Raw genomic sequence first — 13,630 nt, forward strand, 5'->3', positions numbered from 1 at the left:
CCACTCGTCACTGTTGCACCGAACCCGCCCATTTCTACTGGACCTTTAATTGCTCCGGCCCCGGCTCCTTCTTCTACCGACCCGACCGAAGAAAGTATTGCCCATACTAAGGCCTCCCGGAATATCCGTCAGCCAAGTTGGCTCAAAGATTTTGTTTCTCACACTGCTCGATGTCTTGATTATTCTTCTCCCCCCCCCCCTCCAATCAAATCACCTACTCCATCGCTCTCTCCAAGTACGTCTCACCCTCTAGAGCATTTTCTTACATATTCTGACATTGATGCCACACAATTATCATTTCTTGCTGCTATTGATTCTGACACGGAGCCCAGAACTTACTCACAAGCAGCTAAGGATTCACGATGGCATCTCGCTATGGCCGATGAAATTCGTGCTCTTGAGGATAACGGTACTTGGGTTCTCTAGTCACTTCCTTCCGGAAAGAAACCCATTGGTTGCAAATGGGTTTTCAAGATTAAACGACGGGCAGATGGTACTATCGAACATTACAAAGCTCGACTCGTGGCCAAGGGTTTCACGCAAATCGAGGGCGTCAATTTCCACGAGACCTTCGCTCCAGTGGCAAAACTGGTAACCGTACGTTGTCTATTGACTATTGCTATTGGTAAGTAGTGGGAGATGCATCAGCTTGATGTTAACAATGCTTTTCTCCATGGCGACTTGGATGAGGAAGTTTACATGTCACTACCTCCTGGTTTTCGCTCAGCTCACACTAATCAGGTTTGCCGACTGCGGAAGTCCCTATATGGCCTCCGTTAGGCTTCTCGCAATTGGTATTCCAAGTTCACTGCAGCTCTTATTCAGTACGGTTTTCAACAGTCCGAGGCTGATCATTCTCTTTTAACCTACTCTCATGCTGGTATTTTTCTAGCCGTCCTGGTTTATGTGGATGATATGATCCTCGTTACTAACAACTCTGTCTCATGTGCTCGCTTTAAGAATTACCTTCATCAGTGCTTCCATATTAAGGATCTAGGTCCTTTGTCCTATTTTTTGGGAATAGAGATTGTCCGCAGCAGTTCCGGTCTCTTCCTCAATCAGCGGAAGTCTGCTCTGGATATTCTAACTGAGGCTGGCATGTTAGGATCTCGATCAGCATATTTTCCCATGGAACAACAACACCAGTTATCTCAAGACAGTGGTGATCCAATTTCTGATCCAGGACAATATCCCCGTCTCATTGGTCGCCTTTTGTATCTCACCATCACCAGGCCTGAACTTTGTTATCCTGTTCATATTCTATCCCAGTTCTTGCAAGATCCTCGTCAAGGACACTGGGACGCTGCCATGCAAGTGCTTCGCTATCTCAAACAATCTCCAGGACAAGGAATTTTTCTTCAGCCGACATCTCTGTCTTTAACAGCTTACTGTGATGCGGATTGGGCTAGTTGTCCCATGACTCGAAGGTCTTTGACTGGATATTTCATCACTTTGGGAGGTAGCCCCATCTCTTGGAAGACCACAAAGCAAACGACGGTTTCCAAATCTTCTGCCAAGGCTGAATATCGAGCTATGGCAGCTACTGTCAGTGAACTACTATGGCTTCGTTGTCTACTCAGTTCTCTTGGCATTTATCATGCAGGCCCGATGCGTTTATTCTGTGACAATCAAGCGGCTATTCACATCGCCTCCAACCCTGTTTTTCACAAGCGCACCAAACACATTGAGATAGATTGCCACTTCATTTGGCAACATCTGCGCTCTGGAGCTATCAAAACATCCCATGTATCTACGCGTTTTCAATTGCCAGATATCTTCACTAAGGCACTAGGACGTGATCAATTTCGTTTTCTCCTCAGCAAGTTAGGAATTCATAATCATCATTCTCCAACTTGAGGGGGAGTTTTATGGGAAGATTTTATTCCTATTGTAAATATATATATATCTTTACATACTTTACTAGGATTGCCTTAGTTTTAGCCGAAGATTATTCTTTCCTTTATTTCATCAGACTTGAGTGTATACATACCATATTTTCTGAATAACAAAGCCAAGCTTTTCTGGCCAAATGTTCTCTTGGTCAATATTATCTTCCCTTTCAATTTCGGCTCTTGACAATCAAGAATTGAAAATAAGGGTTCAAAGATTAAGAAATGAGCTGAAGTGGCAATCGAGGGAGCAGTGGTATCGTGTGATTCGAGAGGAACACCTACATTGATTCAAGGGAATATTCTATGATTATTTTAATTTTACTCACTTCATGTCGGTGGGTATTTATATACCGTGCTAAATTTCGAAGTTGAAATTATTTCACTGTTTTTAGTTTTTCATTTTTCTTATTTATTTTGTAGGTTATAGAAGTTTATAATAAATAATGACTAAAGAGATGGAGCCACAACCATCAAATTTCGCAGCCTAGCAAGTGTTATTGAGTGCACTTTCCTCTGTTCACTTGATACTCTCCCTCTTTCTCTTTTATCTCTCTCTTTCGTGGTCTTTCCTTTACAAGCAAAAGCATAACTCCAGAGAGCTCGATGTCGTAATCGACCCGCATTCGCCCACCGACTCTGACAGCCGTTGCCCTCCCTGAGGCCGCTCTAATTTTGACAATTCTAGTCATCTTTCTAAAGGTGGGTTGAGGAGCCCAAGCAAGGCTTGTAATTGACCACTAAGGGCCACGAATTCAACGCAGCCGTATCACCATCATCATGATGGCCTTCAAGTTTGGTGTTCCTTGCCCGATAGACTCATGCCCAATTTCCCTTGACACTGCTATGGGTGTCCTATTCAGTGATTGCCTGAGAAAATTAAACTCTCGGGCTAGGTAACAGATTCAAGTCTGATCGAGTTCCTTTCCGTGTGTTGTCGGGCTTCATTGTTGAATGTTATTGAAACGCTTCCATGATTGTTTGTGTGATTTCTTGAGTTGGGGCTGAGTTCAAAGTTGATTAAGTGACTAGTTTCCTGTGTTAAATTGCCTGATTGGAATTAGCTGGTTTGAAGTTTTTGTAACTGAACTAAAAAGGATTGGAATAGGTCATAAAGTCTGCTCTAGAGGGCCATGAGGCTTAAGGAAAATGGCAAAATAACACCAATCGATTTACTTATGATGAAACCATAAATTGTTGTAGAAAATTAGAAAGATAAAAATTGTCCCTCAGGAGCTACCTCGAGCTTTTTTTAACACATTTGTGTTGATATTCATTGAGCTATGGAATAATGAAGTTTCTAGATACTAAGGCATTAGTTATTGTTGATTTGATTGTTTCCATTTCATGCCTATAATGAGTTTCGTTGCCCATTGAGAATGAAGAAGGTAATGGGATAGCTGATGGTGGTTCGAGATTGACGAAGAGTGAAGAGGAAGACTAGATAGTAACTCTGTAGGACAGTTCGACTGTGCATTTATAGGAAAGCTCTCTTGAGGACAATGTTAGGAATAAGTCTGGGCCTGCTTTGCTTTTATTTGAGTTTTTTGGCTTGCCGTGGAATTGTTAATATTGCTGAATGCTTTTGTTGCCATTAGCGTCTTTGCTAAATAAAAAGATCTTAGGGTCTACCTCACTTGATAATAAATTTTATTTCAAGGTCTATTTTACTATTTCTTTTTAGATGTCTAGATTGATAGGTTTCAGTTGATCTAGATCTTTTGTTCATTAGCTTGATTGGATGAAAATTAGCTTGGATCGACTTCTCTTCAATGAGGATGAATAGTGATTTGCATTTACTTTGGTGAAAAGAGAATTTCTCGATTTTATTTCATTATCGTGCCTTGGTATGTTTTGGATTGGAATAAGTCATATTTTTTTGTGAAGCACGTGTTAGTGTAGTATGGTTTGTTTTGGATTCTTTCTAGAAATGAAGTCTAAGGAGATTTTCATCTATGGGCATTGAGTGGAAGTTATTTATGTTTTATGTTGTGTTTTATTTATATTGCATGCTATAATAAAAATGCCACGAAAAATACCTGGGTGGGCTGAGTAACAGGGTACTTTCATTGGCCATGTCAGTGTTCGCGTCAAAAGGTTTCACTTTAGGCAAACATGGGGCAGTTTATAGATGACTCGAGCAATTAGATCTACGCTTGAACCAATTGGTTTGGGAGCCAATGTTTGAAAGCTCGCTACATGGGCCTTCATTAGGATTAAAAGAAACTGAAAGAAAAAGAAGAAAAAATTGAAAAAGAATTTTCATAAATCGATTGGTTAACTCGAATACTTGATCTGAGGGGTGCTTTATCATATAATGCATTGGGCCAACTGGATCGAGAGCCGTTGATCAAAAGCCTGTTATATTGGTTGCATTGAAAAAATGGTTCTGGTTTTTGGTTTTTTGCCCCGAAAATTTTATGAACCTTAGATGTAGTGAATACGAAATGATAGGGAAATTTCTATGAATCATTATGAAATATGTTTTGCTCAAACTTTTGATTTGTTGATATTGGTTTCATATCATGGCTTGAGATGCTTTTCACAAAAATAAAATGTTTTGTTTTGGTGGAGGATTAGTGATATGGTTTCTCTTGATTGTGGGCTAAGAGAAGGCATGAATTAGACTGCCAAGATGCAGTCATTGCTGAGAACATTAAAGAGATCTTTTCATGCCTGGTTGATTCTAGGACAATTGATTCTAGGACAGTTGAGGGATGTTTGATTGTTTTCTTTTGTTTTATTTTGCTCAAGGGCTAGCAAATCTTACGTTTAGGGGTGTGACACTTCTATGAAAATATAATTGGGGTATAATTAGAGTTAGTTCATCGAGATTAGGTTAGTTTGACTAGGTTTTTAGTTTATGTTTCATTCATTTGTATTCTTAAAGGGTTTAGTAGTATTTATTAGTTTTTGGTTTGTTTTTAGGTGATTCCTAGAGTTAGTTCATTAATTGATCGTTTGCAGCCTCTAAGTTCTTGATATTTTTTGGACAAGTTTAACTCGAGTTTTTTGTGCACATTACATATGGATAGAAAACTTATCGGGTTAGGAGCGCAAAAGTTCCAACGGTTTGTAATTTGGAGCTTGAATGAGAAAAATACGACAAGTTAAATTTCGGTGCGCCGCGCTATTTTACAGATCCGAGAGAGCCTATGTTGTGAAATTAATGGCCTAGGCCGCCCCAAATCAGCCCACTTGCCCATTGTCCAATTTTTTTGATATATTGTGTGGGTCCCAGACATTTCTAGAGAAGAAAACTAAAAGGGAGATATTTGAATTTATTTAGATTAATATTGTTGGGTCTTAGAAAAAATATTTCTTGATGCTTAAGATTGGAAATTGAATTTCAAAACTCTTGTTAATTTTTCTTCAATTTTAATGTTTATGTTGAATTATTGCGGGCATTCTTTAATCCTTATGGGATAATTTTGTATACTAGAATTACAATTGAACATGCATGTAGTTAATTTGATTATTTTGTAATGATCTAATAAGTTTATTATTATAATCTATTATGATCTAGATGAACTCAAAAGGGGAATTCTAGATATAAATGGGGTAGACTAGGTTTGGGAGTCATTGATTGAAAGCTCGCTACATGGGTCTCCGTTGGGATTAAAAGAAATTAAAAGAAAAGATGAAAAAATTGAAAAACAATTTTCAGAAATTGATTGGTTAATTCGAGTACTTGATCCGAGAGGTGCTTCATCACCTAATGCCTTGGGCTAACTAGACCGAGAGCTATTGATTGGTTGATTAATTTTTTTCGATTGGAAATGTGATTTTCTCACATAGATCGATTGGTGCTTATAAAAACTGTTTCTACTTATTCTCTATTTTCAATGTTAATTTTAATTTCCATAGTTTCAAATTATTATCTCCAAGATGTCTTTACTTATTTTAAAATTAATATTTATTTTTCAGTAATTATACTGTACACTTTTATTTCAACAACAATATGCCCAAAACAAAACCACAAAACATAATCTTTTTACACAGTAAAGCGCGGACATTTTTTTAAAGTAGATATTATAGTAAAACATATAGATGTGCGGCCCATTTGAATTGGGCCACTGATCCGACCCGAATTGTCCGGTTCGGCCCATTTGGGCTTCACAGACGAAAATCAGAATGAATGGAAACACCGGCCTAACATAACCTCTGGCAGATAGAGAGAGAGAGAGAGAGAGAGAGGGAGGAGGAAGAACGAAGAGGAAGGAGATGGCGCAGCCCGGCGAGGAAGAGAACGATGAGTTCTACGTGAGGTACTACGTCGGGCACAAGGGCAAGTTTGGGCACGAGTTCCTCGAGTTCGAGTTCAGGCCCGATGGCAAGCTCCGCTACGCCAACAACTCCAATTACAAGAATGACATCATGATCCGCAAGGAGGTCTGGCTCACCCCCGCCGTCATCCGCGAGTGCCGCCGCATCATCTCCGACAGCGAGGTCCGTCTCTCTCTCTCTCTCTCTCTCTCTCTATATATATATATATATATATATATACCTCGTGGTGATTTTAACGGCTTAGGGTTTTATTGGGACGAGTCGGCCCAGGCTTTATGTTTATCGGTTCTGCCCTATTGGAGTTACTTGAATATGGAGGTTTGGGGAGATGTGGAATGGGCCATGTTGCTTCGTCCTCTTCACTTTCCCATTCAATCTGATGAATACACCATTGGTTGATGAGATAACGCAATCCTCAAGGCCGAAAGTTGGCATTTTTCAACTACTTAGGATTTTTCTCTCGTGATGTTCGATGCTGGAGTTTGGTCACTTGCTTTTCAGGCGCTTGTTGCGCAGAGAGAGAGAGAGAGAGAGAGACAGAGAGATGTGACGGAGTCTCGAGGACATCTCTGTTATAGGCTTTTAGGAAGTAAAGGGCCATTAAATGCTATGAACGTCGACACCAACGAGGACATGTGAGATTCAGCGAAGTCAAATATGAGAGGTTGTTTGGATTTATGATTTTCATTCATAAAAGAAGTCCTTTTGGTTTAGATAAACCCTTAAGCCATTGCCCTTTTAATGCTTTCTGGAGCCAATGTGTGCTCTTGACAAGATGCTGTAGCTTCTGCTTGTGAAGCTTGAATTGTCAGTGGGGATATTAGAATCAATTCATGTATTTTAACTCTTACCTGAATATATATAAAGTTGGTTTGCCAATTGATCAAAGAGACATGGATATCATTGAGGAGATTTCACAGCAAGGAGAAATTGCGTCATTCTCAGTGTAATTTATCATTCTTGTGTAGGGATTCATGTAATGGACATCTCACTCTAAGGTCCAGTTGTGACGTATGTTCCAATGAGTTGCTTGAGGGAGAGCTGGACACAATGACAATTGAACTAGCAATTAGTCTTGCTATCACAGGCTTTTCAGTTTTGTGATAATGTAGTCATGTAACTGTGTTTCAGTAGATATGTATAATGAGTCTTAAAAATGAGTGTGCGTTGAAGAAGGTCTACCAACAGTAAAGCGGGAACCATAAATAGTTGTCCAAATGGTTCTCATTTCGGAGCTCGTTTTAGTAATGCAATAGCACTTTTGTGAAAATCCTATCTTATAGGGTGGAGCATTCCTGAGAATTCTTGTGGAATCGAGGGTTTTGTCACAAATGGACCTTAACAAGGATGCAGTTTCTAACAGAACAAAATGAACATAATAGGAGCCAAATTGTTAACTTAACAATGAGGGATCCACAGTTTATTGCCGTTGCATTTTCTCTATGTGCTTCTGCTTTTGGGGTCTCATTGCCATCGCATCAGGTTTTTTCTTTCTTGCTGTCATTGTATTCCCTACCTCTATAGTAGGTTATTTTCTCAATTCTAATAGTTAGAGTTGTAATACGCATTCTAGCATTTTCTGTTTACTTCAATTCTTTGCCTTGAATGTTATGATTTTAGGATGTTTTAATGGCGAAAATATCTTACTTGAAACCGTCTTTTAACTTCCATATTGTATAGTATCATGTTTAGTCTAAAATTTGACGTTGTCTTTAACAGAATAGATCTGTGCCCAACTCAAAAGCTTGAGCCATCAGGATGTGAAACCGCTAAGTGTAAACCCAACTCTTTTCTTCTATCTCTCCTTTCTCTCCTTTCTGATACAATATGTTCGCTCTGAACATTTCTGATGCAATATTTTTACTCTGAACAGCATATGTATTTATCCAGTGGAAACTCTCAGTTTAATCAGAGTGCTTATATATTTATTATACTATCAGGGAGATTCTTGTGGCATCAGTGTCTTTCTTAGAAAGAGTTTTTTTGTTATATTTTTCTTTTTCTCACCCTATGGTATTGTCTAGTTAAACTTAGTTTCAGTGTTTACTTTCTAGTATGAGTTGGATCCAGTTAGTGGCAGAACAAATTGTGATCTACTTCAATATTTGTTGAACCAGCTAATTTATTCAACTCATGCTGTGTAGATCATGAAGGAAGATGATAACAGCTGGCCGGAACCCGACCGCGTGGGTCGACAAGAACTTGAGATTGTTATGGGAAATGAACATATTTCCTTCACAACTTCGAAGATTGGGTCCCTTGTCGATGTGCAGAGTAGTAAGGATCCTGAAGGGCTTCGAATCTTCTACTATCTTGTTCAGGTAAGCTGTCTTTTGCTTTATGTTTATCTGGTGGGTATTTTTTGCCAGGTTCTGATCTGAGCCATGCTTTTCTAACCTGCTCCGCTATATGTTGCATATGCAAAATTACTCTGTTACATTACATTTCTCTGTTTCCCAGTCTACGTTCAACGTATTACTACTTGGTACCCATAGCATAGATGTATTGGCGGAGCTCCCGTTGATTCTGTTGCTTTTGGTTGATAAAAGTACAAGGAGTACATTTGCATTTTGTTTTCTGTGCATTGGACTGTTTTTATTTCCAGAACCTGCATGCATCGGAGATTGCCATTGAAAGCAAAACCACCTAGCAGAAAGACAGTTGATTCCTGCAGAGAAGTACTCGAACAAGGGACAAAGTAGAAAGTTTTCTGGGTCTTCGAAAAATAACCTGAATATTTTGACACTGGGATAAGCTTAAGACTTGGAATTTAAAGTTTGATAAAGAGACATCTTCTTCGGCAGCCTTCCCTTGCCTATTGAGCGTCTGATTGAATTGGCTGCTCTTTCTTTCTAAGTTTTTTCCCTGGGAAATATATATTTCTTCTGGGTAGAACGTGCCACCACCACTCTTTGGAAAAGAATTGCTTGGAGATGAGAGAAGTATTTCTAGCCCAAACAAAAAATCATCATTTTTTTACGCCAAAAAAAAAGGTCATCATTTGCTGGACCTGGTGATCAGGACAATTATTTGACGTCTCACAATCTAGTTCCCCCGTGTACTATTTATATGTAAACAGTGCACAATAGCCGGCAATATATTTGATTTTTGACATGCCTGAATGAACTTTACTATAGATCCACGTACCCCATTATCCTGAACCGTTTTATTTGTCTAACAGATTGCACGTCTCATTTGTTCATAATCCTTCACAGCAGAGCCTGTTCAGTGATCCATGTGTGTGGCTTGTGCTCGCATGTTATTGGTATTTTCTCAATTGTTGGTTCTTGACTGACAACTGCTGTGTGGATGCAGGACTTAAAGTGTTTTGTGTTCTCGCTTATCTCGCTTCACTTCAAGATTAAGCCAATATGATCGAGTTTCTTCCGCTCCTTCTATGTCAGACATTGTGAGGTTTTGGGGTAGCTTCTCGATCAATTTTTTATGCCTGCCTGGAATGGGATGCATCGGTTTGGGTGATAGTACCTCTAGTGTATTTGATTGAGTTTTGATCCTTCTGAGCTGTTAACTGCTTGACCCGCGAACTAAATATTGACTTCTTTTGTTAATGGAGGTCTGAGATCTTTCTGGGCATTTTCTATCTCTGGCTATGATTGTATAGATTAAGTTCCATTGTATCATACTCGAACCAAATTTTTGAATAATTTGCAGAAATCTTTTAAGGTCGGGTGCACTTTTACTTTTTATTACAAGAGGCTTATGGTCATATTGTGAGAAAGTAGTTCTAAGGGAAAGCTAAAGAAAGGGCATGTATCGGTACCCAATCTCGTAACCAATCATTGATACAGTGAATGTTTAAATGCCAAATCCACCCTCTGTAACCTTCTTGAAGCTTTTGAGAAAATCGGACAAAAAACTATTCCTTCAAAAAATAATATCATTCTCCATAAGGTGAGAAAATCAGACAAAAAAAACTATTCCTTCAAAAAAATAATTCAATCCTCCATATGGAATTGTTCAAATAACTCCGACCTGATCAAGGTAAGCCCAACTAATACGATTATAATCAGGGTACGCCCAAATGATAAAAATTGATCTAGAATTTCATTTCACTGTCCTGTCTCACTTGAGGGTTTGATTTTAGAATTTCGCGAGTGTTATTTCACTGTCTTGTCTCACTTGAGGGTTTGATTTTAGAATTTCTTTTTGTCAATTGCTTTGATTCCACCTGCAACTTGGGGCCGTCTGATTGGATTAATGCTTCCAAAAAACTGCTTTATCAGTCGACTGACCCACATTGCACGGACATGGATTCTCGATTGCTTCGTGATGTTGGATACTCTGTGTAAATACTAATTTTAAATTCCACAAGCTACCATATAGTTTCATAAAAGGATGGCATCCCCTATTTTTAAATTAACCTATCTTATTTTTGCTGGGATGTACTAAGCGGTAGGCGCTATGTATTCGTTGCGATAACGTCGTACTGTTATATGCTGATTATAATCTAAAATTTAAAAGGAAATAAAAAAATAGAAATAATTGCTGCTAGAGAAGTAATCGACGTTAGAGGGGTTCCCGCCGGCCACCACCTCCCAGACAAGCGGAGTGGCCGAAGACACTAAAGCCGGCAGCAACCCCACTAGATGGGATAGCAAGGGGTGCTGGGAGTGGGTGGGGGCCAGGGGAAAAGAAGTCCCAGGGTTGATTTGCCCGCTTCCCTCTCCCTAAAAAAAGAGAGGGAAGGGGCAAATTGGCGTTGCTTTGAGGATAAGAAACAATTTGAATGTTACGAATATGGGACTGGAAGACATAATGAAGGCAACTGCTCTAAAATGTGTTTTAGATATTACCAACAATGGTAAAATGTAAATTGTGGATAAGTTGTAGAGAGAAATTAAAATGAACATTAACATGGTGGTTGAAATGGATTTTTGTAGAGAAAAATTATTATTATTGTTGTCGTTATTATTAAATATATATATATATATATATCTATATCTATATAGGAATCTAAATCCATATCTATATATGAATCTATGTCCTATATATGAATCCTGAGCTATTTCAATTGATGTCAGGGAGAGTACGGTTCAAATTTCATATTTTCGCTATTGGATTTCGTTTTCGTTTATTTTTATTATATTTTTAATAAATTGATTTTAATTATAATATATTTTATTTGATTTTTGATGAATAAAAAATGAAACAATAAGTGCGTTTATATTGCTTTTTTTATTCAGAAAATAAATTTCTTAACGATAAAGTAAAACAGAATATTATAAAATAATACAATAATAAATATATTGCTTAACGATGGAGTAAATAATAATATTATATAATAATATATTAACATATAGGTTTACTTAATGATAAAGTAAATAATATATTAATATGTATGTTTATTTTTCTATGAATTTTATAATAAATTAATCTTCATGAATTTTGTTGTAAAATTTATTGGTAGCATACTCGATCAAGTGAGTGATTTTCTCGCATACTGCGGATCTCATTCTATCTCTCCAGGGCAAGTGTTCGTACCTGATATGATATAGTGTTTTAAGGTTTTAGGTAGTATGGATGCTACAAATTCTATACTACCCATACTTTCATTTTTTTCTATACATTTTACTATATAAAACAATATAAGTTTAATTAATTTTTGTCATGTTTACTTAGTTGAAAGTTAAATAATGTATAAATTTCAAATTATTTTCCATAAATGTGTTGTTTTTAATGCTTCCCAAGCACATATTAACTCTAACATTATTCAAAGAGAATGATTACTAGCTTCATCAATTGAGCTTTTTCATGTGATATCGGGAAGAGTAAATTCGAACCTCATATTTGCGTGATTGTGATTCGTTTTAATTTATTTATTATTATATTTTAATAAATTTATTTTAATTATAATATGTATTCTATTCAACTTTCGATGAATAAAAAAACAAAACAAATAAATGCATTCACATTAGACTACAAGTACATTTTCGTTTATTTTTTAGTATATTTTAGTAAATTTATATTGCTTATAATATATTTTATTCGCCTTTACCAAGCACATATTAACTCTGATATTATTTTTTAAAAAAATGATTACTGGCTTCATCAATTGAGCTATTTCGTGCGATATTGGGGACAATACAATTCGAACTTTGTATTCGAGCGACTGTGATTTGTTTTTGTTTATTTATTAATATATTTTAATTATAATATGTGTTATATTCAACTTTCGATGAATAAACAAATGAAATAAATAAATGCGTTCACATTAGACCACAATTATATTTTCGTTTATTTTTAGTATATTTAATAAATTTATATTACTTATAATATATTCTATTCGCATTTCAATGAATAAAGAAAGGAAAAAATAAATGCAGTCACATTGCTACTTTGTTTTATTATACAAATTATTTTTTTATTTTACAATATATAATTAATAATTTCTCCTAAATTTTTATTTAAAAATACATGCATTACTTAACGAGGAAGTAAATAATAAAATATAAAATAATATAATAATATATATGTTTACCTAATTGTGAAGTAAATCATATTAATATACGTCATTTTTCTCAAAATCTTACCGTATAAAATAATATATACTATTTGACTTTCGCTTAATAAAGAACGGAAGAAATAAATGCATTCACGGTCCTTTTTTTTATTACGCAAATAATTTTTTATTTTAGAATATATAATTAATAATTTTCCCTTAAATTTTTTATACGAGGAAGTAAAGAATAAAATATAAAATAATACATAATAATATATGTGTTTACTTAATTGTGACGTAAACCATATTAATATATAAGCTCATTTTTTCCTCATAATTTTACGTATAAATTAATAAATTTGAATTAATTTCATCGCATTTACTTAATTTATAGTTAAGTAATGTATAGATTTTAAATTACAAACTGAAATAGAATATATAATATTTAAAATAAATTTATTTACAAAATAGACTGTCTTCTATGAATTCGTACTTTAAATTATATTCGAGTTGGATATGTATTTTTTCCTTAAAAAATATACTTGTCAATATACATGAAGCTACTGTCATGCAACCAATTGTATATATGTGGGCAACGCAATATTTTTTAACTTGTATAATCTTTACCATTTTACACCTCTATATATAGGCTTCACAACCACGTATGCTTCATTCTTTCATGTTTTGTCGTTGAGAGAATTTTTTTCTTTATCCATTCTTAGTAATATTTTTGCCTGGTAATATAATTTTCTCTCACAAGTTATGAACAACGATGTTCCTTTTATAAAGAGATTTATGGAGAAAATGTCTACGAGTTTGGTACAAATTGCGATCGGATACAGAAAGAAAGTCATGCAGTTCAAAGAACTATTACGGTATGTTAACATCAAATGAGTAAAGTAAGTATTTCTTTATTTTTTAAATATAAGATGCAATCGCTATTTCAGTGAATATATATCAATTATATTAATTACTATATAAACTTTGATAACTT

General features: G+C 35.9%; 1 protein-coding gene across 1 annotated transcript; it reads left to right on the top strand.

The window, feature by feature from the left end:
* Positions 1 to 6,041: 6,041 nt before the first annotated feature.
* On the top strand, positions 6,042 to 9,859 carry LOC116208689 (protein mago nashi homolog). The gene is made up of 3 exons (XM_031542233.1): positions 6,042 to 6,338; positions 8,321 to 8,497; positions 9,492 to 9,859. The coding sequence occupies exons 1-3, from the start codon at positions 6,114 to 6,116 to the stop codon at positions 9,549 to 9,551; spliced, it is 462 nt and encodes a 153-aa protein (XP_031398093.1). The 5' UTR covers positions 6,042 to 6,113; the 3' UTR covers positions 9,552 to 9,859.
* Positions 9,860 to 13,630: the final 3,771 nt, after the last annotated feature.

This window comes from Punica granatum, chromosome 5 (genome assembly GCF_007655135.1).
Source record: "Punica granatum isolate Tunisia-2019 chromosome 5, ASM765513v2, whole genome shotgun sequence".
Lineage (NCBI taxonomy): Eukaryota > Viridiplantae > Streptophyta > Magnoliopsida > Myrtales > Lythraceae > Punica > Punica granatum.

Coding starts and splice junctions, on each gene's coding strand:
- LOC116208689 (XM_031542233.1), top strand. CDS start 6,114: ATGGCGCAGCCCGGCGAGGAAGAGAACGATGAGTTCTACGTGAGGTAC. Junction 6,339..8,320: donor GCATCATCTCCGACAGCGAG/GTCCGTCTCTCT, acceptor CATGCTGTGTAG/ATCATGAAGGAAGATGATAA. Junction 8,498..9,491: donor TCTTCTACTATCTTGTTCAG/GTAAGCTGTCTT, acceptor GTGTGGATGCAG/GACTTAAAGTGTTTTGTGTT.